At 50.1% G+C, this 21,795-nt stretch overlaps 1 protein-coding gene across 13 annotated transcripts in view; it reads left to right on the top strand.

Moving 5' to 3' along the window:
* The window catches only part of PTPRF (protein tyrosine phosphatase receptor type F), a 392,972-nt gene that overhangs the window by 323,949 nt on the left and 47,228 nt on the right, over positions 1–21,795 (top strand). For 4 of the 13 annotated variants that reach the window (XM_069788942.1, XM_069788938.1, XM_069788940.1 and 1 more), the window contains 6 exons: positions 3,026–3,331; positions 6,269–6,462; positions 13,143–13,169; positions 15,456–15,573; positions 17,839–18,417; positions 19,051–19,148. In XM_069788942.1, coding sequence (XP_069645043.1) covers positions 3,026–3,331; positions 6,269–6,462; positions 13,143–13,169; positions 15,456–15,573; positions 17,839–18,417; positions 19,051–19,148 — 1,322 coding nt within the window. The remainder of the gene's footprint in view (positions 1–3,025; positions 3,332–6,268; positions 6,463–13,142; positions 13,170–15,455; positions 15,574–17,838; positions 18,418–19,050; positions 19,149–21,795) is intronic. The other 9 variants (XM_069788943.1, XM_069788941.1, XM_069788939.1 and 6 more) reach the window with 6 other exon arrangements.

Genomic DNA, 21,795 nt, shown 5'->3' with positions numbered 1-21,795 from the left:
CCTGACAAACCAGTTAAGGGTAAGGTAGGAGGCACATCATCGCTAATGAGTCACTAATGGGCTGGAGAAGGACATCTGTATTGCTGCTGCTGGGCTTTTCTTGTGGCATCCCTGCTCAGGAGTGGTAGGGATGCTTGTCCACAAAGGCCAGAAGGATGCAGAGTCCCTTTGCACCCTTCCAGCAGCACAGCTTGGACCCCGTCTCCTGAGAAGACAGCTGCCTTCTGGGCTGTCTTTCCTGCTAAGCTGCTTGCTTAGTTGCTGGGCACCCGCAAAAAGTAGAAGCCATGCTGCTTTGAGGGCCTGAGGAGCACGGGGGAGTTTTCCAGGAGTCTGCAGTGCCTCAGGCAAGCAGTATGATGCAGGAGAGGAGCGTCAGCTCTGTCCCCATCAGGCCTCAGCATTAAAATGCCGTTCTCGCTTGAAATACGAAGGTGGGTCTTGAGGCTGCCTTTTCCCTAGCTTAAGGAGTAGGTGGGCTGGATGGATGCACAGGGCTGCTGTGGGCTGGCAGGGGAGGTCGGTGTGAGTAGCCTGGAGGCAGCAGAGGTTTGCACAGTGTGTGTGTGGGTACATCTGTGTGTGTGGGTGCATCTGCCTGTGTGGGTGCATGCTGGCAACCCAGTCTGCTCTTCACTGGCCCCAGGAGGGACATTTCCACTCCTTGTGCATTTTAAGTTGATCCTGCTCATGTTACCAAGTTTTATTTTGCTTTCTTTAAGTGCTAATCTGTGTTTTTGTCTTGCACATCATTTGTGTGACTCTTACCCAGTCAACAGCCAACGTTTGACCTGCCCACACTGCCAGCCAAAGCTGCCTTTGGAGGAGCTCACTGCTGCATCCCAAGGGATGCTGTGGAGGCCCAAAGCCAAAGCAAGTCTCTTCTGTGAAGGGCCTCTCTGCAGGCAGCGGCAAAGAAAAGGCTTGCCAAGCTCCTTATGTCTCACCTGTCCCTTCTAAGGGATGCCACCAGGCACTGTGTCTACTTTATGTCCTCCCTGAATTCACTTTTGGTGTGGCTTTGGTGCTATGTCTTCCTACTCTCTTCCCTGCCACTTCTCTGCTGATTAACCAAAAGAGTGTGAGGATTCATTTTCTACTGCTGCTCCCTTCCGGTATACCAGATGGCGGGGCTGATCCTGCTCTGTCTCCCTCACGTAGGCAACTGTTTGCTTCCACACATTGCTTTGACTTCTTTTTCCTCCAGTGTAACTGCCATAGCAGCAGCTTGACTATGCTCAGGCATCATCTCTTCCAGCTCTGTCACTGCCCAGTCTCTCTCCATCTTTCCTTTCTCCAGGCATCCCAGCCCAGGCATCAGAGATGGGTCCTGCTCCCTGAGCACAGAAGTGGGCACTAAGAGTTATATGCAGCCTGCGACTGCCTCTGCAAGCAAGTGGGCCTTGTTCCTAGCAAGCAGAGGTCACCGGTGGCATTGGGAGATCCTGCTGTCCCTGGGTTTCCCAAATCTTCTCCCATTCCCACCTGCGCCTAGCAAAGCCAAGGCATAATTGTTCGGTGCTTTAATTATCTGAGGTCCCTGCTGCTATCTGGACTAATGTCAGTTATATTTGCCTTTGTGCAGGTGGTGAGCAGGCAAGCTTTTCCCTATGCCCTGGGAAGGCTGGCTCTGGTGCACTGATAGCTTCAAGGACTGCAGTACAGGGAAGCACACCAGTCTTTTTGCAGGCATTTCTAGGTTTCTGGGTGCAGCAAAGAATGGAAGAGGCCTTTCACCTGCTGTGGCAAAGCAGGATACCTTGTACTCCGTTATTGCTCGGCCAGACAGCTTCCGATAGCCTTAGAGCAACTGTGTGTGCTTTTTTTGGTGATGGTGCCCTGCCTTCTCTGCTTAGGGCTCTTGCCTTCTGTGCAAGCAGCCAGGGATGCAAGCATGTGCAAGCATGCTGTCTGCAGCATCCTGGGGCAGTGAGGCCGAATGAGAGGGGGCTGCTGCTGCCATGAGAGGGCTTCCAAGCTGCTGGGGCCCTGTTGCAACATGACAGCAGTTCTGCAAGGCTGGAGAAGGGAATGAACCAAGCAAGTGTCCTAGAGATGCTCTGCTTTGTCCAGGTCATATCTCCTTTCCCGATCCCTCTCTTCCCCCCAGGTTTGTTTCACTGGTCTTCCCCAGCAATGCTGGGTGGAGGGGACTGTTGTTCATCCCAGTGAGAAGCGTCCACTGCCCAGATCCCATTCCTTCCCCTGTGGCCACTTAACATTGGTGGGGCTTAGAAGTTAACACAAACTGCAGGTGGCTTTTTGCCTGGTAGGGGACAAGACCTGCCTACCTTCTGCTGTACAGCTCCATAGGCCAAGAAGCTACTGAGGCAGGTAACCAGTTTGGCAGGCATGATGCAGTCAGTCCCAGATACTAGGCACATGTGCAAAGCCACACAACCATGTTATCTCATGTTTCCACATGGTGCCTGGCTCCCATCTGGGTCAGGGTGCTGCTCACAGCAGATGGTTGTGATTTCAAACCCCACCTGGACACACTCCAGCCAACCTCAGTCACCTGCTTTCCCTACCCTCTTTTGTTTCCTCCACTTGTCTAGGAGCGAGTTTTTGCAAGCCTTCATACAATCTGGTGTGTGAGCTTCCCCTTCTGCCATTCTTGCCTTCTGTAGCTTCCTACCTCTTCTGGTTTCCATCTGCTTCAGATCTTCACTGAAAGCATCTTTCTTCTCGCTACCAGTGTCTCTCTCCCCCCCTTCCTTCCCTTACTGCCATTTGTTGTGTTTGGTAAAGTGAGCGTCCAGAACTGCTTTGGGAAAAGATGTTCTCTGATGCAGAACAGCACTTCTGCTTCCATGCTGTTCACCAGTCTTTCAGATAGAAATTGCCCCTAGGGCCATCTTTGATGATCTGCGAGGAAGGCAGGCAGTTCTCCAGGAGGCTACTGTGGCTGAATTTCCACATGTATGTTCAGTGCTCAGTTGGCTGGGTAAAAGTTCCCTGTGCATTTTGGTTTGTCCTTCCACTCATTTCCCTTCATTTCCCCACTTCATTTATTTATCCCCAGCCCCCTCCGCCCCACCCCAAGAAGTCGAGTGTGTAAGCACCAGCTCCACTACCATCCGGGTAAGTTGGGTGCCACCGCCTGCCCAGAGCCGCAATGGGGTCATCACCCAGTACTCCATTGCGTACCAGGCAGTGGAAGGAGATGACAACACCAAGCATGTGGTGGATGGCATTGGACGGGAGCACTCCAGCTGGGAGATCAAGGACCTGGAGAAATGGACCGAGTACAAGGTGTGGGTAAGGGCTCACACCGATGTGGGGCCAGGACCGGAGAGCATCCCCGTGCACGTGCGCACTGACGAGGATGGTAGGTGTTACTGAACAGCTTCTTCAGCTACCGCCTTGGGGTAACCAGGACTCTCCTAGCTGAGTTGCTGGGAAAAGAGGGAAAGGGAGTGGGGATATTGGCCTGGGAGTGCTTTTCAAGCAGTACTGGAGACTGTCAGGAGCAGTGCTTTGGTCAGCTGTTCCAGGGAGTGGGTCTCCATGGTTGCCCTGGCATGGGGTAGGGGAATTGCTCTGCTGGCCCTTGCTCTGATACAATGGTCGCCTCCAGGCTGTGGGTCAGATGTCCTGGAGTGGTCCCACAGGGGTCCTGTGTGTGTTAGCAGTGCTTCCTGCGTGCTCGAGGAGGCATTACACTGCTTTGCCATTACGGCTTTCTAGTGTTTGGTGGTGGTGGTGGTTTCCATTTTACTGAAGGTAACGTGAGTTCTCCCAGCCAAAGGCTTCTCTCACACTGCGAGATCAGGACTTAAAGTTTACTTGTTGACCTGAAATCCAGCAAACTAAAGAGGAGAAAAGAAATCCATTTGAAACTTGTAGATATCACAGGAAAGCTGCTTCCTGCCCCAGCTTCCAGGCAAGCCACAGCTTATATAAATCTGCTCTTCCGCTCAAGAGTCAGAATATTGCATGTACAGAACACTTTACTGGATACGACAGCTTTAAAGAGAAATTGCTTTGTATTAGCAGGACTGTCAGTTATGTCATCATGACTTAAACCATTTCCTTTGAAAGTGCCAGAGCTCAGGGTGACAGTAGGAGCTTCCATGGCTTCATGCTGACCCCAGAAGCTGCAGATTTAATGGGAGAAGAAAGAGATGCAGCATCCAGGCAAAGAAAGGATGATCTCTGCATTGCCCAGTCAGCATAGCAAATTGAAACCAGACATGTTACAGTTTCCCTAAATGGACTGCCACTGTCCCCCACGTCTCCGTGGCTCTGGAAGTGGCGTCTGGGAATGCTCGCTGACTGCATTCCTGAGCTGGTAAACACATCTGTGTGTGTCCTGCTGCCTGTATTGTTTGCTTCAGTTCTCATTCAGCAGATTTGTAGCCCAGGGGAAGCTGCTACCCCAGAAATGTCGCAACAAGCTCTCTCAGTTAGTTTTCAGGCACCATGGCTGGACATTCCAGCTCAGCTGTCAGGAGCGATTTCATATCCCTCCGACATGCTGATGCTCAGTAGATAGCCATGATGAAAGAATGAGAAATCCTAAACTGCGATGTGAAAACAAATCAAACTTTCCCTGTTTGGGTCTCAGACACAGCACATACTTCCCATAATGGGGTAGGATACTGTTCCTTGAAACACTGTGGTCTGCTCACGTTCACATCTTTTTTTGTCCCTGCAACATACCGCATCATGTCCTGCCGAGGCCTACCACCTTCTCTTGCCAGCAGAGCTTGACACACAGCTTCTGTCTGGTTCCCAGGGAGGATCTTGTTTTTCGCTTGGACTCCCAACTGTGTGTGGGCAGGTGTCTTGCTAGGGCAGGAGAGCCCTGTGGCTTGTGCAAGGTCACTGCTCTAAGTGAATTGTGGATTACAGCGTAGGCTGCTCCAGCCAGAAGGTGGTAACTATTCAAGCACAGCCCCCTCCATTCCCATACCTTGAGCTGGCCTGGTGGTGCTAAAATGCTCCATTCTTCCGTTCTCTATTTTATTTAATTATCTACAATTAAGAAGGACATCTGGGGAAAATAATGAATTGCCCTGCGGCTTAAAAACTGTGCTTACCTGCTGGGTAGCTGTTTCTTCCCATCTAGTTGGTTGAAATAGCAATACTCATTATGTCTGCTTGTCAGCTATCCATCCCTAATTGTCTAATACTGATTATTTCTTGCTGTGTTGAGAATTGGGGCATACAGGGTTCTAAACCCGTGGATTTTCCCATGCAGTGGAGGGTAGAAGGGGTCCTGCAGTAAACATGCGAGGATGGAGCCCAGGTCCTTCACTTGGGTACCAGGCACTCGCGTAGCAGCGGTATCCTCCGCAAGGAGCGTGCACCTCTCCTCCCAGCTGCTTCAGACAGAAGGAGCTTTTCAGGAGCAACTGAGAGGCTAATTTTTTAGCATTGACATTTTTGTCACAGTCAGTGTAAGAGCAAAAAGTAATAAGGAGGTAATTTTTCCAAATGGTAAATAGGGTATAAATACATTTTTAAACGGGCCTCACCTTGCAAGAAAATTGATATTTTCTGGGCAGTGTAATTTTTCATTTTATTATCAAAAAGCATTCAGCTAGCCGTGCGTGAAATACAGTCCCCAGAGCTGTCACAATCCCCACGGGCCCCTTTATCTGGCTGAGTTCAGTGACTGCTGTCTCCGAGCTCTGGATTATTGTTTTAGGATGATGCTTTTCCTCCTCATTAACCTCTTGCTTGTCACAGGGGAAGAGCGCATGTGCACTCTGGCTGGTGGCAGGTACCAGGGCTCCCCGCAAGGCAGGCTCGGCACCCAGTTGTGCTACCTGGGGCTGTTGGACTGCGTTTAGATGTACGCAGAGGGATCTGAGAGGAGGTGTTGTGGCAGGCAGGATGCAAAGGCAGCTTCAAAACCCCTGCCTCTGCCGCAGGGCACCCTGAGCTGCAGGTGGTTACCATATTCTTTAGATTCTGCTATATTCTCGTATTCTTCCTTGCTCCCCTGCTGCTGGAGACAAGAGAGGGGTAGAAGGACCTTGGGTCTGATCCAGCACGGTGGCTTTTATTAGGGCTGTTCCTGCATATCACAGTCGTTCTCTTTCCTACTGAGAGTAGCAAAAGTGCTTGGATGCTAGGAAAGGGTCGGGGGATATGGTCACACTGGAAAACTGCAGGATGACCTCCTGAGCAGGTACAGGGAACTTGTGCTAACAGGGCTGTCCTTGCAATGAGGTGGAGGGAAGGTGGCAAAGGAGTGAGAGGTAGCTGACAGTGGTTGTGTGGTACCTGCTAACTGTCCGTCCTGTGTGTGTTACAGTGCCCAGTGCCCCACCACGAAAGGTGGAGGTAGAGTCTGTGAATTCGACTGCCATCCGGGTGAGCTGGAAGCTGCCCATCTCCAACAAGCAGCACGGACAGATCCGTGGGTACCAGGTTACGTACGTGAAGCTGGAAAACAACGAGCCCCGAGGGCAGCCAGTGATCAAGGACGTCATGCTGTCGGAAGCACAGGTACAGTGGGGACCACAAGTTGACGGGCATGGCACCTTCCCTCTCTGCAGAGGGCCAGGCTGACTGGATCCAAGTTTTTCTTGGCCTCCTCTTGTGGCTCCAGAGCATGGGACTCAGCCCTGCCTGAGCAAGGCGAACAGTTTATCCCTAAACCGTGGCTTACAAATGGGTAAAAAGTTTAATCAGGAAAGGATTGCTGTAGGAAGGATGAAGCATTGGATGATGCTTGTCTCTTACCCCTTCTCCAACATGTACACCTCTCTGCCTGCCACGTCCTGTGCAGACTCCAGCTGGAGCAAATTGTGTTTTGCCAGTCAGGTTATAAACTGTCAGTTTTAAATAAGCCTCGAGTCTGCTTCTTTCATGCTGCTATGTTCAGTGTGAAGCTTCTCCCTCGGCAGAGTCCACCAGGGTGCTCCCTGCTTGTGGGGCACGGGGATGGCTCTGCACAGTTGGGTGGGCACAACATGCCAGGTGGGGCAGCCCTCCTCTGGCTCAGCAAAGCCTCCTTTCCCTCCTGCTTTTGCAAGGCAGGGACTTGACCTTGCATTGCCTCTTGAAACCAAACTGTAGGCGAAGCCAACTGAGTCTGGGACAGGCTAGGGTGGGCAAAAAAAAAAGAGTGAGGTGCGGGTCCACATCGCCTGTAAATCGCTTTGTCCTCTGCAATCCCCATACAACAATCTGCTCATATTTATGTGGTCTCCTGGATACCTCACCAGCTGTGAGCTGAGGCCCTGTTCCCACACAGTGCTCCAAGCACGGTTATGCACTCTGCTCAGCCCAGCAATGCGTAGTTGCCTCTTTCCCAGGGTCCAGGGAAGTTTTTGGTGCCCGTGATGAAATACAACTCTTCTTTGGAGCAAGGGTCCTTCGTCTTGGATGACCCATGCCGTTCTCAACAAAGATAATCGTATAAATGAAGTAGAGGATCTGCTGCTGTTGGAAGTGACGACGAGTAATCGATTCAGAGCTCGCTTGCTTGAATGATGCCCAATATAAATACTGGAGAGCTGCAACGATTAATTGATCTGTCTCCTGAACGCAGCTGTGAATCATTTATACGTTTGTCAGTGGGGAGTGCAGTGCACAGAGGCGGCTTTACTCCCCATTCATATTCTGAAGGATAAAACTCAGTAATAATGTGGAAGGGGAAAACTTTAAAGAGAGAAAATGCTTTGAGGGTCCTTGCAGCGTTGTCTGGGGCACGTCTCTGTTTATGTTTCAGATGTTGCTTTATTTTAATCGTTAGAAAAGCTGCTTACTGCCCTTTACTTATTCCAGGAGGATATAATCTTCTGTGTTGTTTGAACAATTGATGCTGTGTTGTTCAGCTGGAGTTTGGAGTTAATGGGTTGGTCCCAAGCGTAGGTGGGCGAAGTTGGCAATGTTGTTCTTGTTGGTGTTTTCAAATATTTTATGCTTGCCCAGCCAGTTCTGCTTTCACTCCTTACTCATACATTTCAGAGAGAGAAACCCCATGCTAATGTGCAGGAATGAGGATGCCAGAGCCAGAAACTTTCCAAAGAGTACTGGATTTTGCATTATTTTGAATGTGTGCATCAAGGAGACAAGTTGCTTGAAGTCTCCTGGCCTGTCAGGCCACTTACCAGTCTTCCGTATTTGGTGAATTTATGTGGGAAAGTTCTTGATTGCTGTGATTTTTTTTTTTCTGGTGTGTATGGTGCTGAATTCATCTGCTGTAACTTTTGGATGGAAGTGAAGGCCAAAAGATAGTTGCAAAGGAGTGACTACTCTGAAGGAGTCATGTCACTCTTGGGATAAACTAATGATGACCCTGCAGGGAAGAGCTTTCAATGACTTGGCAGAAGAGATCTTTATTTCCCAAAAGAGTGAGAAGCCAGGCATGACCTCTGCTTGTGATGAAATGCATCTGCTCCAGAAGCTGAAGAACCCCGTAAGAGCTGCCATCTTTCAGTACAGCAGTGCGTGTCTTTGCAAACAGCCAGATCAGACTTTAACAAGTAGTCTTGGAAGAGTTATTTTCTATGGAAGAAAACAAAAAGATGCACTGGAACACTTGTCCCTGAAGGTCACAGGATGAAGATGGCCAGAATATAGCCACAGTTCAGTACTCATAAACGTTCATAAACATTTATACCAGCGCACAAGGAGAGAACTAAACTGATTGAAAATCTGGGGTCAGAGAAGAAATTTTCTGGACATGTAGGCAGAGCCCCTTCTCCTGCCTAGCCAGGCTGTCTGCTGATTTTGAATAGGTACATACCTCCTGCAGATGGTATGAAGACACTGGTATTAAAGCGGACTCATGATTTTTCCTGTTGAAGATGAGAAATATAGAGAGAGTAAATGAAGATGAAAGGAAAGAGGAAAGGGGATGGAGATGTTAGCTATACAGATAATATAGATTTTGGGTTTTCAAAACCATTTGAGGGAAGGGACTAAAACATCAGCAGAGAAGTGGGGGCCTTGGTCCTGGAGAGATGACATTTTATTTTACAGCCTCCTGCTTAGGGAGAGTAATCAGTTGTTAGGAAGGTCCTGCGATGGAGCTAAGGCCTCTCCCTCCCCTCTGTGGCTGCACCTGTGACTGATTACCTCCATCAGACTGCTCTGTGCCTTCCAGTCTGAGCTCTCACCTCCTACTGACAGACTGATGGGCAAGCAAATGTGACCGTGCCCTGTGGAGGAGCACCCAGGGAGAGCATGTGTATCGCTGCAGAGCTGGGTCAGATACCCGCACCACCTCCTGCACAGGCCCTGCCAGTCATGGCTCAGCCAGGTCCCATGGTGGGCAATGGCAGAAGATTCATTTCTGTGCCCTGGGTCTTGTGCACGACGCATCCAAGCACCGAGAGAGTGCTTTGAAAGGAGCAGGGGCACCAGTGCAGGATCTCAGCTGCACTCCACCACTCTCATACAAATTCTTGACAGCTTGAGGGAGTGGGGGTTAACAGGGCCATGGGGCACAAGCATTAGGTTCTTCAGGGGAGGGCAGGGGCCCAGCTGCTTTCCTTGGTCTCCAATCTCTGGGCAGCTGCAGCGTGTCAGGAGGAGCAGTGGGCTTGATCCCCTCCATTCCTTCCCAGGTACCCGTCCTATGTGCCCTGCAGAGCTCAGTGCTGAGGCTGGAGCACCAGGCACAAAGGGAGGCAGCAGGGCCAGGGGAGGACAGACCCTCCTGTTCGGGTTCCCGTGCAAGCATGACTCTTGTTTGCTCTTTCCAAGACAGGCAACTAGACCCTGCGTGAATCTAGCTGTTGATCCATTGTGTCCTGCTCCCAGCCTGCTTATCCTCAGCCCAGACTGGAATGTCTTGAGGGGGGACTTTCTCGCCGTGCTGCAGCATGGCCTTGACAACTGCTCCTGCCCTCAGTGTGCAGCATATTTGCTGGGGAGCCTGCTGCCTGCATCACTCGGGATGAAGCATGCACATTAGCCTCGCTGCTTACAGCCCTCTGCAGATCCAGCCTGCCCAGAGAGCTTTGCAGTGCTTCTGTGGCTGGGAGCTGCCTGGGTACGGCTGGGTACACAGAAGTCAGGCTTTGTGGAGGAGAGACTCCTGCCACCCCCTCCTCCTGCTCTGCAAACAGAGTCATGGCAGGGGAGAGGTGCTGCCCACAAGAAGGGCTGCAGGCTCACGGGAAGATTGTGTGGTCTTCGCAGGCAGCGCTTCTCCATCCAGCATGCAGAGTGCACGTCCCACCAGCTTGCTCCAGAAGAGCAGGAAGAAGTAACGGCAAGCACTTCAAGCTGTTGGATTGAGATCAGAGGAGAAGGGGGAAGCAGAAACTCCTATTCTCCCTGGGCAGTGCCCACCCCAGGCATAACACAGAGGAATTTACAGCTTCCCTCTTTCGCTGGGTGATAGTCAAGGATCTTTATCTGAATATACTTGGACAACTCCTCATGCAAGTGTACTCATCTGGGTAAGAGTCTGACGTGGAGGTGAGATGTGCTCTGCTTCGTAAGTGGAACAAAACTGAAACGCATCGTCCAAGAGGCATTTCAGTAACGGACAAAGGTGAAGTTCTGGAGCCCTCAGACTCCTCTGTATCCCACAGGCTGAGCACCCGAGTTTACATCTAGAGTTTCACTGTTGCACCACAGTCACTGAAGCAGAGAGGAGAAGGATCTGCAGGAAACCCACAATATCCACTTCCCATAGCTGGGGCTGTTTAGGAGGGCTTGAGTCTGTCTTTTCCAAGAGCCATGGTCAGGGAAAACAGCCATTCCCTGGTGAGACATGACTACGCTGCGCGGTGTTGAAGTGTAAAATGAAACATTAAGGCATTGCAGCTGCCATAAATACACACAGTTAGCTTTAGCACTTCCCTGAGCCATCCTGCCTCATGCACACAGCCCTGTCTGAGTTCTTTTTATGACAGCTCCTGGGCTTTTCAGATCAATTTGTCTTACTGACCAACCTTAAACAGTTAAGAAGCAATTGAGCTAGTTTAAGGAAGGAAATGTTTTGATCTGCAGATGATACTTTCATAATGAAACTGAATTTATACCAGGGTATTTATGCAGGCCTGGCTTTTCACTGTTGCTTTTCCAGCACAGATCTCAAGGCGTTTCTTTGCACTCTGATCTGATGCAAGATTAAAGTCCACTGAAACATAAGAGCAAACAGAGTTTGAACATGAAACGCTTGGTCTAAAATCGTAGTGAGTGATAAACTCCCCACTGTGGTGTGAGAGGCTGTAAGATGCAGTAGCCTCCTGAGCCTGGAACTACTCCACTGTTCGCTGCAGTGGGGTGTCACCTTCTGCTCCTGCAGCTACGTGGAGGCGGGTTGGGGTGTTACCATCTACATGGCCCCCATCCACCAGGGACATGGTGTTGGAGCAGAAGTGTGCTTCTGGGAGAAAGCTACCAGGCCTCGTATCCTTCCTGTAGCAAGACTTTTGCCAGATTTTAGATAGCAGAGCAGTGTGTGGCTGTTGACCGCGGTATGGGCTGGCTGGTGCAGGTAGGATGTCAGCAGCAATGTCTTGGGTTGAGCTAAGCATGTGACTCTAGAAATAATACCAAGATGTTTGTGGAAAGAGGGCCTTCAGTGACCATAATACTTAGTGAGGGCCTTGGCTTTATAGGAAGTCTTTAGGGACAACTTGACCTCTTCGCTGAAATCAAATTTTAAGATGGTTTAGGGGCATAATTCTGCTGCAGTCTCATGGCATCAAATAAGTGAACTGTAATAAAATCTTAGAGGAATATTTCTCCAGTAGCTGCTTCTTTCTGAATTCAGAGAATAAAATAAATATTTTGAAGGTATGCCATGTATTTTACTGCTGAGGAGAGTATTCTGCCACTGTGATAGGCTGCAGCCTGTGAAAGCCACCTCAAATAGCCTGAGTACAAAAGGCAACTTGTAGTTTTAATACCATTTAGTACTTCTGCCGCACTTGCAGGTTCCTAGGCACTTCAGAAGTGTTAGCTGGGCTTCCCGGTGTCCTGAGGAAGTCAGTGTCTGAGCGCCATTTCACAGCTGGCAGCTCAGGCTCAGAAGCAAGGCTTGCCAAGGCTCGCACTGTGAGTCGGGCAATAATACCTATCTTCCACTTTCATCTCTGTGCTTGAACCCATCCACCGGTGCTTCCTCCAGGCAGATTTAGTAAGCTGAGATGTAACGCATCACCTTGGCTGAGAGAGCTCGCTGTGATCTCTGCAAACCTTCCTTTGGTGCATCAACCACAAAGAACAGTGCTATGGGCATGCATGGCAGCAACCAAGGTGTGCTAAGTCTCACCACCCCAATGCAGCTTTGATGCCTTAGAACCCCAAATCCAGCCAGAAACCTGCGTGTTGCTTCTTCAGAGCCCTAATTGAGCTGTCATGGCTGGGAATCCATGTGAGCTTTTGCTGGGAAATGGTTTGTGTAGAAGTCTTACCTGCAGGGCTGCTCTTGCCAAACAAGTGTTTGCTCTTTGGTGTTGTGTAATTGGGAGAGAGAAGCTGTTTCCTCAGTACATGCACCAGTTTGAGCCTCGCTCCAAGCCACGCAGCACCGTTGGAGATGAGCAGCTTAGAGTGGAGCTCTGTGTAAGACCTCAGCCTCTCTTCCACTGTTTATAAGAGATGGCGCTTCTTGGTTTTCTGAGGTCCCCAGAGCATTTTCTTGCAAATGACAGGAGGAGAAGCTCTGTAAATGTTGCATTGGTGCTTCCCCGCAGAGAGTGCCCCCTGAGTTTTGTTCATTGGAGGCTTTGGTTGTCAATAAGAGATGGTGGCTGGAGGATCACTAGGACAGAAACTGGAGATTAGGCCATAAAACTGTTTTGAGTGGCTTGTGGGGCAGCAGTCAGCCCCAGAGCCTTGTTGGTACAAGCTGTCCCTTCTTGCTTCTGCTTGTGGAAGAGGCAGAAAAGTGCAAACAAAGCCAGAAGGGGAAAGGACTGCAAAGTTAGGAAGTGGTGACCTCTCCATTGACATGAGAAGGAAGCTCTTTGCCCCTGTTTGTGTGAATGATCTCAGACCTACTGCGCAGGCTAGCAGCATGTAGAAAGTTGCTCTATGCCATTTCTTCCCTTGGCACAGCCTGTGCTAAGTGACCCTCTGTGTATAAGTGTTGTAATCCCCCCAACCCAGTCCTGCTAACCTCTGCTGTTGTCATTGTCATCCCCTTCCTACACGTTGCCCCTTAAAATTCTGTGTCTCCATTTTTCTCTCCTCCTTCCTTTCTCCCCCGTCAGTGGAGAGCTGAGGACTCCGTCGACCATGTAAGTACCACTTGTGTGTATTCCAGGTTGGAAAAGAGGGGTTTGGTAAATCGATTTGTGAATTTTGTAGACCCAGTGCTGTCAAAACATCCCTTTCACTCCCTTAATGAGGCTGGAGAGTTACATTGTGAAACCTTCCACAAGCAGCAAATCCAGAGAAAATTGGCATTTAGATTGCTACTAAATGCAGAAAAGCAATTGACATTTCTTATAATCTGTATTTCCAGCTTGTTGCAGTGCAGTTTTAGGCAGGCTCAAGTGATCGACTCAGGAGGTGCATCCTACTTTCTGCAGTAGTTGGCCCACCAAGTTACATGGTAAAATTAGATATATAATCTTTAAACCACATTGATTGTAGTCATGAAAAATAACCTACACTCTCAACCATGACCTTTGGCTGAAACACAGATAGTAATAAGAGAACAATCACATTTAAACAGTTAAATCCAATTTTTCCCACATAATTTTGAAATATAAATTTGGAGGAACAAACTAGAAAATGACCTTTTTAGAGTCAGCAATTCAATTGTGTGCCCTACTGTGAGCTTCCCCGGCACGATGGATTTCTCCTCCTGCTTTATACTTTATACAGAGGATTCTCCCGGAGTGGCTTTGTCATGACAGCACTGTGTTTACATTATGCAATCAGACCTTCTTTCATCCATCCCTCGTCTCTCTCCCCTCCTCCCAGCTCGCTTGCTTTGTTCCCGGTGGCATGCTTTTGCGTGAGAATTTCTCTTTGCATGGATTTGGGAGGAGTGAATTCTCTTGGGATGTTCAGAGTCTGCAGGTTTTGTGTGAGTGCTTCCCCCGCGGGTCCATTGGCACCGATCAGACTGCGCGTCCACTCACCCGCACACATGATCTGCTGCAGGGGCGGAGTTGGGATCGGACTCTGGTTCACACGGTGATTTTGGTGGGGTTCTTGTTGGTGCTTGTTGATTTTTCTCTGGGCTGGCTGGTTCCGCGATGGTAACACGGTGATTTTGATGAGTAAGCCTGGGCAGGTAACCTGAACCAGCAGCACTGACTGGAAATCAGCAGGTTTAATAGTGTGGCTGTTTGTGCGAGTGAGTGATGGGAGACTGGCTGTGCTCTGAGGGCAACCACAGGCGCCCCTCGTACCCCACGAGCTGGCAGGAATTGCCTGGGCAGAGATCAGACCTCTGGAGCAGTCTCTAACAGTGCCCGTGCTGCCTGCCCTTAGCAACTCAAGTTTAACTCTCTCCATCTCTGCTCTTCTCCTTGGCTGAAAGGGTAAATAACCAAACCTGGAGCCTCTGCCTCCTTCCCAAAAGCTTCCCCAGCCCCTTCTCCAGCCCGGTTGTCTCTTGCTCCCTGACCTGATGGGTTGTTAGTGCCAATGGCCCTGGTCCCTTTCATAGCACGCACAGATGAACGCAGTTCAGCGGTACCTGCCCTGAGCTTGCAGAGAGCTGCTGAGCTCGCTGTGCTTGCTCGTTCGCAGACCTGGCCAGCCGGGCTTGGCACGAGTCATGTTGCCGCTGGAGGCCAGGAGGGAGGAGCAGTGTTTCCCTCTTTGATCTCAAATTGAAGTGCGGATCCATGCCCTCCTCCTGCCCAGAGGAAGCCAGAGCATGCAAGGGTGCTAGCACCCTGCCGAGTCTGCCCTCTTTCCAGACCTCCCACGGTGCAAGGTTTTCCCTCCAGGTCTTGCCAACGCCTTGCGCTGACCCCATCCCATCCCTGCAACGTCGTGCCTGGCAGGGAGGGTGAACGTGATGCCGTAGCACTGCAGGTGCTCCCTACCCGCGGCCCCCCACCCCTGCATTGCCTCTCTGTGCGCCCTGCAACTCTGCTGCAAGAGACAACTTTAAAAATCCCCAAATTCGCCCCCAAGAGATATCTGCAGCCAGCTGAACTGGCTTTTGCTCTGGTTCACAGCCCCACAGTCCTCTTACTCTCAGGCTTGCTGTGGCAGGGTGGCTCTGGCTTCACACAGGACCATCTCTGGAGCAGATCTCCCTCTTGGCAGAAGCCACGGGGAGAGCACAGCTGCTGACACTGGTTGCTGGTGGGTCCCTGGAAAGGCTGACTCTTAGAGGCAGGGGTTGAAATTAGGCAGGTGAGTGCTGGAGCGGCAGCAATTGTTGTTTACTGGCTCTGTGCGAGATGTGTATGCTTGAGTGCAATGCATGAGCCAGCGAGTGTGTCGGTGTGTTGCTGTTGGAGACACTGACCCCAGTGCCCTCCTTTTGCTCACTCCAGTAACAAGTATTTGCTCTTCTCGTTTGCCTCTTCTCTGCCTCGTGGATGCGCTCCCAGGAGACGATCATTGGAGGCCTGCTGCCGGAAACCACCTACTCCGTCACAGTCGCTGCCTACACCACCAAAGGAGATGGTGCCCGCAGCAAGCCCAAAGTCATCACCACCACAGGGGCAGGTGAGTGTGGGGAGCGGATGCCAGCCTCGCAGGGGTGGTGGTAAAACCTCCCAGGAGGTGCATGGGGAGTATGGCCGAGGCACCTGTGCAGGAGGAAGCGAGAGGGCTGGAGACGCTGCAGAGGTACATACTCTTGTGATCTCCAGCCCTTACTTACAGGCTTTGCCACTGGATCACCTGAGCAAAGTGCAGCAAACAGATGGACAGACACTGCCAGGGCCTGTGAGAGAGCAATGAAACTCAGGGGTCTGAGCACATCTGCATAGTCCAGAGACCTGGGAAGAGGAAGCCTGAAAGTCTAGGCCCTCCCTCAGCTTTGGAGTCATGGCCTGTCCTCACCTTGTTCCCGTAGGCGAGTGCCATTTCTTGCTTCTTGCGGTGACTGCAGTGCCGCCTGGGATGGCTTCTGGCACAGAGGGCTCCTCAGAGGTGCTTCTCAGCTCCCCCCCCAGCCGTTGCTACTGCTGCCTCCCCAGGCTTACATAGCTGAGCCCGGCTGCTCCTAGAGTAAAATCTGGAATTCAACAAATCCTGCCATAGGAGTGCTGCGGACACAACTTCTAGGTCCTGGTGATCCCAGCCAGTTTGGTTCTGCTATCTCAGTAGAGACTCGTACCCTGTGCCTAGTGCAACACAGGAGCCTCAGCCTGGAGCAGGGGCACCCAGGAGTTCATCAGGTGCTTTCCTCCGGATGCGGTCAAGCTTGCCTTTGGCGGTGGTACCAACTAGTTGACAATGTCTTGTCCACGATTTCCACTCACTAGACCTGTCCTACAGCTGATAATCCTGCTGCTTCCTCACACCAGCCGCAGGAACAGTATTTACCACTTGTTATTATGGGAATGCAGCTTGTGCAAACTGAGAGCGTTTGTTCCTGGTGCTTTTAAACAAGGAACAGCTTGCCATCTCCTCCGTGCTGCATATGGGGAGCTCCAGAGGTAGTTTCCACTGTCACAATCTCAAATGCTGTCTCCCTTGTGCCTCGCCATGATGTATGCTCTGTTCATCAAATTGCTACAGCTGTCCTATAAACAGGAAAAGCTTCCTTAATGTCCCAGTGTTGCACTGTAAACCACAGTGGGTCTTCCCATGTTATGATGCACATTTAAAGTTAATATTTGGAATCAGGTTTGAAAATAATGTGTCCCTTAATACTAGCTGCTGTTAGACATTGCATTATGAGTGCGAGGAGGATGGCACTGACAGTGGAAATGTAATTGTATGTCTTAAATACCTACAAAACCACCCCCAGAGCTGCCTTTGTACAGGCTCATCTGCAGGCTTGACCTCAAAGGGGAGTGTTGATATCGCCCTCTGATGGCAAAATCGGGGCATAATTCTGTCAAATACGTTTTTCTCTTGTGCTCATCTGTGGGCTTATACATTTCAAAACTGTGCAAGGATATTTAACTCAGTTTGGCTACAATCCTATTTTCATTTTTGTATCAATGGCCCCATCCCTTTGATTCTGAGTATCTTCCCTATCAGTTGATTTGTTTACAAATCTGAGCTGATGTGAAGTGAAGACACATCCTTTTTTTAACTGAAGGAGATCAAGGTATTAAACCATCAATTTAAAGCCATCAGTTCCTAACCAGTGACGGCAACACCCCTTGACTTGTGCAGCATAAGCAAAAATCCTGTGGAACGCTTGTGTTCACCTCTCACATCGACACTGACATCACGAATCTGCTCATCAGCTAAACCAAAATGTATTCTGATGGCAAACAGCCCACCCAGCTCTGCTCACTGCCTCTGCAGATGGTAAAACTGCAAGGTTTCAGGATGAAATTTGTCTGCCTCCAGACAGATCAGGGCGCTGGACTTGGGCTTCTGTGTGTCTGTTGTGGTACAGTGCACCAGGGCCAGCGTGGCCTGGTGCTGTGCACTAACTGGAGTGTCTGAAGACCACTGATTGGGAGGACGGGATTCAGATCTTCTCTGAGATAAATATGATGCTTTGAGGTACCTTAAACCTTTCCTGTAGAAGGGGATGATTTTTGGGGCTGGATGTAGCTGAATTTGTTCCCTGTTTAGATGGCAGCACATGGGAAAATGGCAGCCAAGACCTGGCTGGCTCCAGCTTCCCTCGCCACCGGATTAGGGTCGGTCTGCCTCTATCCATGTGAATTGTCTGTCGTCCTCTTCACCCTGTTGTCTGAACTTTCCCACTTTCCTCAATCCTCACGGACTGAGCAGCACGGAAGCGGTCCTTCCTTCCCCTCCTCCCAGGCTATAGATGGTCATTGTGTGTTTATGTTGCAGTCCCGGGGAAGCCCACCATGATGATTAGCACGACAGCCATGAACACAGCCCTCATCCAGTGGCACCCACCCAAGGAGATGGTAGGGGAGCTGCTGGGTTACCGGCTGCAGTACAGACGTCTTGATGAGGAAAAGATGAACACGATAGACTTTGGGAAGAGAGACCATCACTACACTGTGACCAACCTGCACAAGGGGGCCACGTACCTCTTCAAATTGTCTGCCAAGAACAGAGCTGGCCCAGGAGAGGAGTTTGAGAAGGAGATCACTACTGCGGAAGACGTGCCAAGTGGCTTCCCACAGAACCTGCGTGTGGTGGGTCTCACCACTTCCACCACAGAAGTTGCATGGGACCCCCCGGTCTTGGCAGAAAGAAATGGCAAGATTGTCAACTACACAGTGGTATACAGGGACATAAATAGCCAGCAGGACCTGGTTAACATCACCAAGGACACAAGTATCACTTTGACGAATTTGAAGCCAGATACCACTTACGACATCAAAGTGAGGGCCCGCACCAATAAGGGGGTTGGGCCGCTCAGCCCCAGCATCCAGTCCCGGACCATGCCTGTTGAGCAAGGTAAGTGCCCCTCTAACAAGCCCTAATGGCAAGCTCTGCCTCCAGGACAGGGACCTTTCCTTCGGTTCATGAGGCTACGCTCCCCTTTGCTCTGACTAATGAGAGCAGGTACCGTGTGGCTCCCTAGTCTAAAACTAGTTCGGCAAGGGGAGGCTCAACGAAGGTTTCCTTAAAGTTGCGATTTGTGGGGAGAGGAGCGTTGGTGGTAGCTTAATTGCCTTTGTTGCTCCACAGGCACACTTTGATGTTTTATCTGTACATGAAAGGCTCTTGCTTGAACTGGAGCAGGTGGCTGGGTAGGATCATCTGCAGATCCAGTACCTGAGCATCACTGTTCTTTGATCATGGCAAAGGGAGTGTGAGTGGAGGGCGGAGAGAGGAAGGCCACAGTTCAGCCTACAACTTCCTTTCTGTGATGCTGGAAAGTCTAGTCAAAAAGCAAAACTCCACTGAAGACTGGAGACTTGGTAAAAAGCTGCTGCTCTTTTCTCCTCATCTCTCACTTCTCTGCTGTAGCTGAACTCTTTGACCTCTGCTGCTGAGTTAGACAAAGAGAGACTTGGAGCCAAGCTGCTGCCTCGCTCCCTCCTGACTTGGCCTTACAGTGCTCAAATGTCTTGTTTTTCATTTCAGTGTTTGCTAAGAACTTCCGTGTCAATGCCGTCATGAAAACGTCTGTGTTGCTGAGCTGGGAAGTGCCTGACTCCTATAAATCTGCAGTGCCTTTTAAGGTAAGGGTGGAATGCAGAGGACAGGGAGGTCCACCTGTGGCAGTGAGCAGGACAGTGGAAAGCAGCATCTTGACCTGCCATGTGATGTTTTCAGGCCATCAGACAGGAGACGAGCAGAGCAGGGTCACGTTGCTCACTGGCCTGGAGTCTTGTGGAGCTCACATCTCCAAGCCCGGGTTAGGTAGCTGCTCTTGCTTTTAAGCACCCGCGCACGAACCATGGCACACAGTAGAGCACACTGCTGCTTGCTTTCCCTCCTCTCACTCTTTTTAGGGCAGAACGTGTTGTAGTTTTGTTGATTTCTTTCTGTTTTGATCAGTTGTGGAACAGCCAGTAAGCACTTGGCTCACGGTAACAAAAAAGGAATGAATAATGTTGGCTGAAGCCCACCAACAGGAAACGCCGAGCAGTGAAGGCATGAACTGGGCAGAGGCAGTCAGAGAACAGGGATGTCTCAGGGATCATAATACATATTTCTGGTTTCTCACCATGCAGCTGGAAACCCATCCTGATCATAGCAACTTTTGCTAAGTAGCCACTTCTCCCTTGAAAGTGCCCCTGAATTACTTGCCTTTTCAAAGGGAGATGGAAACTGGTCCAGCACCCCAAATCACTGATGCTTTTCCCATGAGCGGTTGCAGGGGTTGTTCATGCAGTGATGTTCGTATGGATGCTTCACTCCTCCATCAGCTTTCTCAAGTATCTTGTTACCTGGTATCACTCAGCTAGGGCCTACCGGTCAGGCTGGCCACTGCAGCTCCATGACAGTGGTTACACAAGCTTGTCCTGAATGCCTGACTCAGAGTTGAAGCGTGAGAAGTTACAAACGTGATGTAATCTCAAGAGATCATCAGGACAAAGTGGTCTGAAAACCAGGCAGTGAATCAAACTAAGAATGACTCCTTCTGCAGTGTGTCCTTTCTCAAACATCCAGATTGCCTTTGTGAGTTACTTCAGAGCATCAGGGCAGATGCATAATCTCAGGGAGTGAAGGGGAGAAGCATCATCACCCTTCCAGAACGTATTACAGGTGTGAGCAGCACAAGATGTGTCAGCGCAGATGGAACTCTGCAGGAATGGCTGCTGTTCTCTTTTCTCCAGCACAGTTCTGGATGCAGTGTCATCCACCAGGCTGCAGACAACACTGATGATCGAATGTCTTCCTGCTCTTGTCTATCCCCCAGTGTAGATCACTGATGTGGGTAAAAGACTAGAGTGTCATGGAAATTTCTGCAGATCTCAGTGCAGCTTCGCTCCCTTAGGAAACAAGACCAACATGTCACATTGCCAAGGATAATCTTCCACCCAGTCTCAGCAGCTGCCTGCTGCCTCTGCAAAGGTGGGCAGGGGTGGGAGCAGCGTGACTTCCCTTCCTCCTTGCACATGCACCCTGCCGTGCTGTGCCTGAAGAGCAAATGCAAGGCCTGCATGAGTTGTGGGGGATCCACGGCCAGGGGAATGAGGGGGAGGTCCTGAACTGCATCCACATCAAAGTGTGTGAGCACCTCCCCTTCGTTGTTACTAACTTGCCTTGTTTAAATCCTGAAGCTGAATTACCATGATCAATAGCAGGCACTTGTTAACATGCAGAGTTTAGCTGAAGCAGACAAAGCTTGTGTGAAGACCTTGTGGTATTCAAAGCTTTCCCAGATGTAGGGTGCATTAGGATCAGCGTTCAGATGTCTGGCCGCAAGGAACTTCACAGAGCCCTGTAACTTTGCACTCTGCTGAAGAACCAGTCTGCTTCATCTTGCCTTATTCTTGTGGCACAAAGCCTGTGTCTCTGTCTGACAGCACAGTGCTATAAAGGGACAGTGTAACCTTTGGAGCATTACTACCACATAAGGACGGTGAAATGGTTGGAGGTAGCCAGGAGCCAAGGAAGTAATGCTGATGCCTCGTCTCAGCCTCGTAGCTGCAATTGCTTACACAGACAGTGACTCAGGGTCTGCCCCTGCTGCGGGTTAACCCTCAGATGACACAGGAGCAGATGGCATTAGCCACTTGCTAACTGAAGAGCATTCATGCAAACGAGAGTGTTACAAGGATATTTCTCTAATAGTGTCTTCTTTTAATTAATATCCCCAGACTTGCAGACACACATGAGTCAAGGCCAGGAGCTAAGAGGGTCAGCTCCAGGTCGTTGATTGTGGCACTCAAAAGAAATCCTTAATCTTCAGGACTTTGTATTTTTATAAACAAGGTTCACCTCTCTCCTCTAATTCAGGCACATGGGATGCTGAGGCCAGAGCCTAATACTGTAACTAGCATAGCAGATAAATCTCCATGGGAACAATTAGTATTATCTACACTTGATAAACAGTCTCATGCTAAATCTGTGTCCCAAAGGGTGTCATATTCTACTTTAACAGATTTAATTAAAGTAGATACTGTTCTGACAATGAATAGTGAGGCACAGGCAGGACTGGTGGGTTTGGGGGGATTTTTTTTATAGGGGATGAACTGAGACCTTAGGAATTTTCATTGCTACCAAATCAACAATGATTGTTTGAGTTCTCTTTGGGGAATTTTCACAGCTTCTTCTGGTCCAGGAGATAAATTCCTTGCAAAATGTTGCCCAGCAGTTGTGGTGGAATAGAGGCACTATTCCTTTTCTATTCCAGTGTCCTTGCAGAAAGCTGTTCTG

Source organism: Haliaeetus albicilla, chromosome 8, assembly GCF_947461875.1.
Source record: "Haliaeetus albicilla chromosome 8, bHalAlb1.1, whole genome shotgun sequence".
Classification (NCBI taxonomy): domain Eukaryota; kingdom Metazoa; phylum Chordata; class Aves; order Accipitriformes; family Accipitridae; genus Haliaeetus; species Haliaeetus albicilla.
This window is presented reverse-complemented; position numbering and strand designations above follow the sequence as displayed.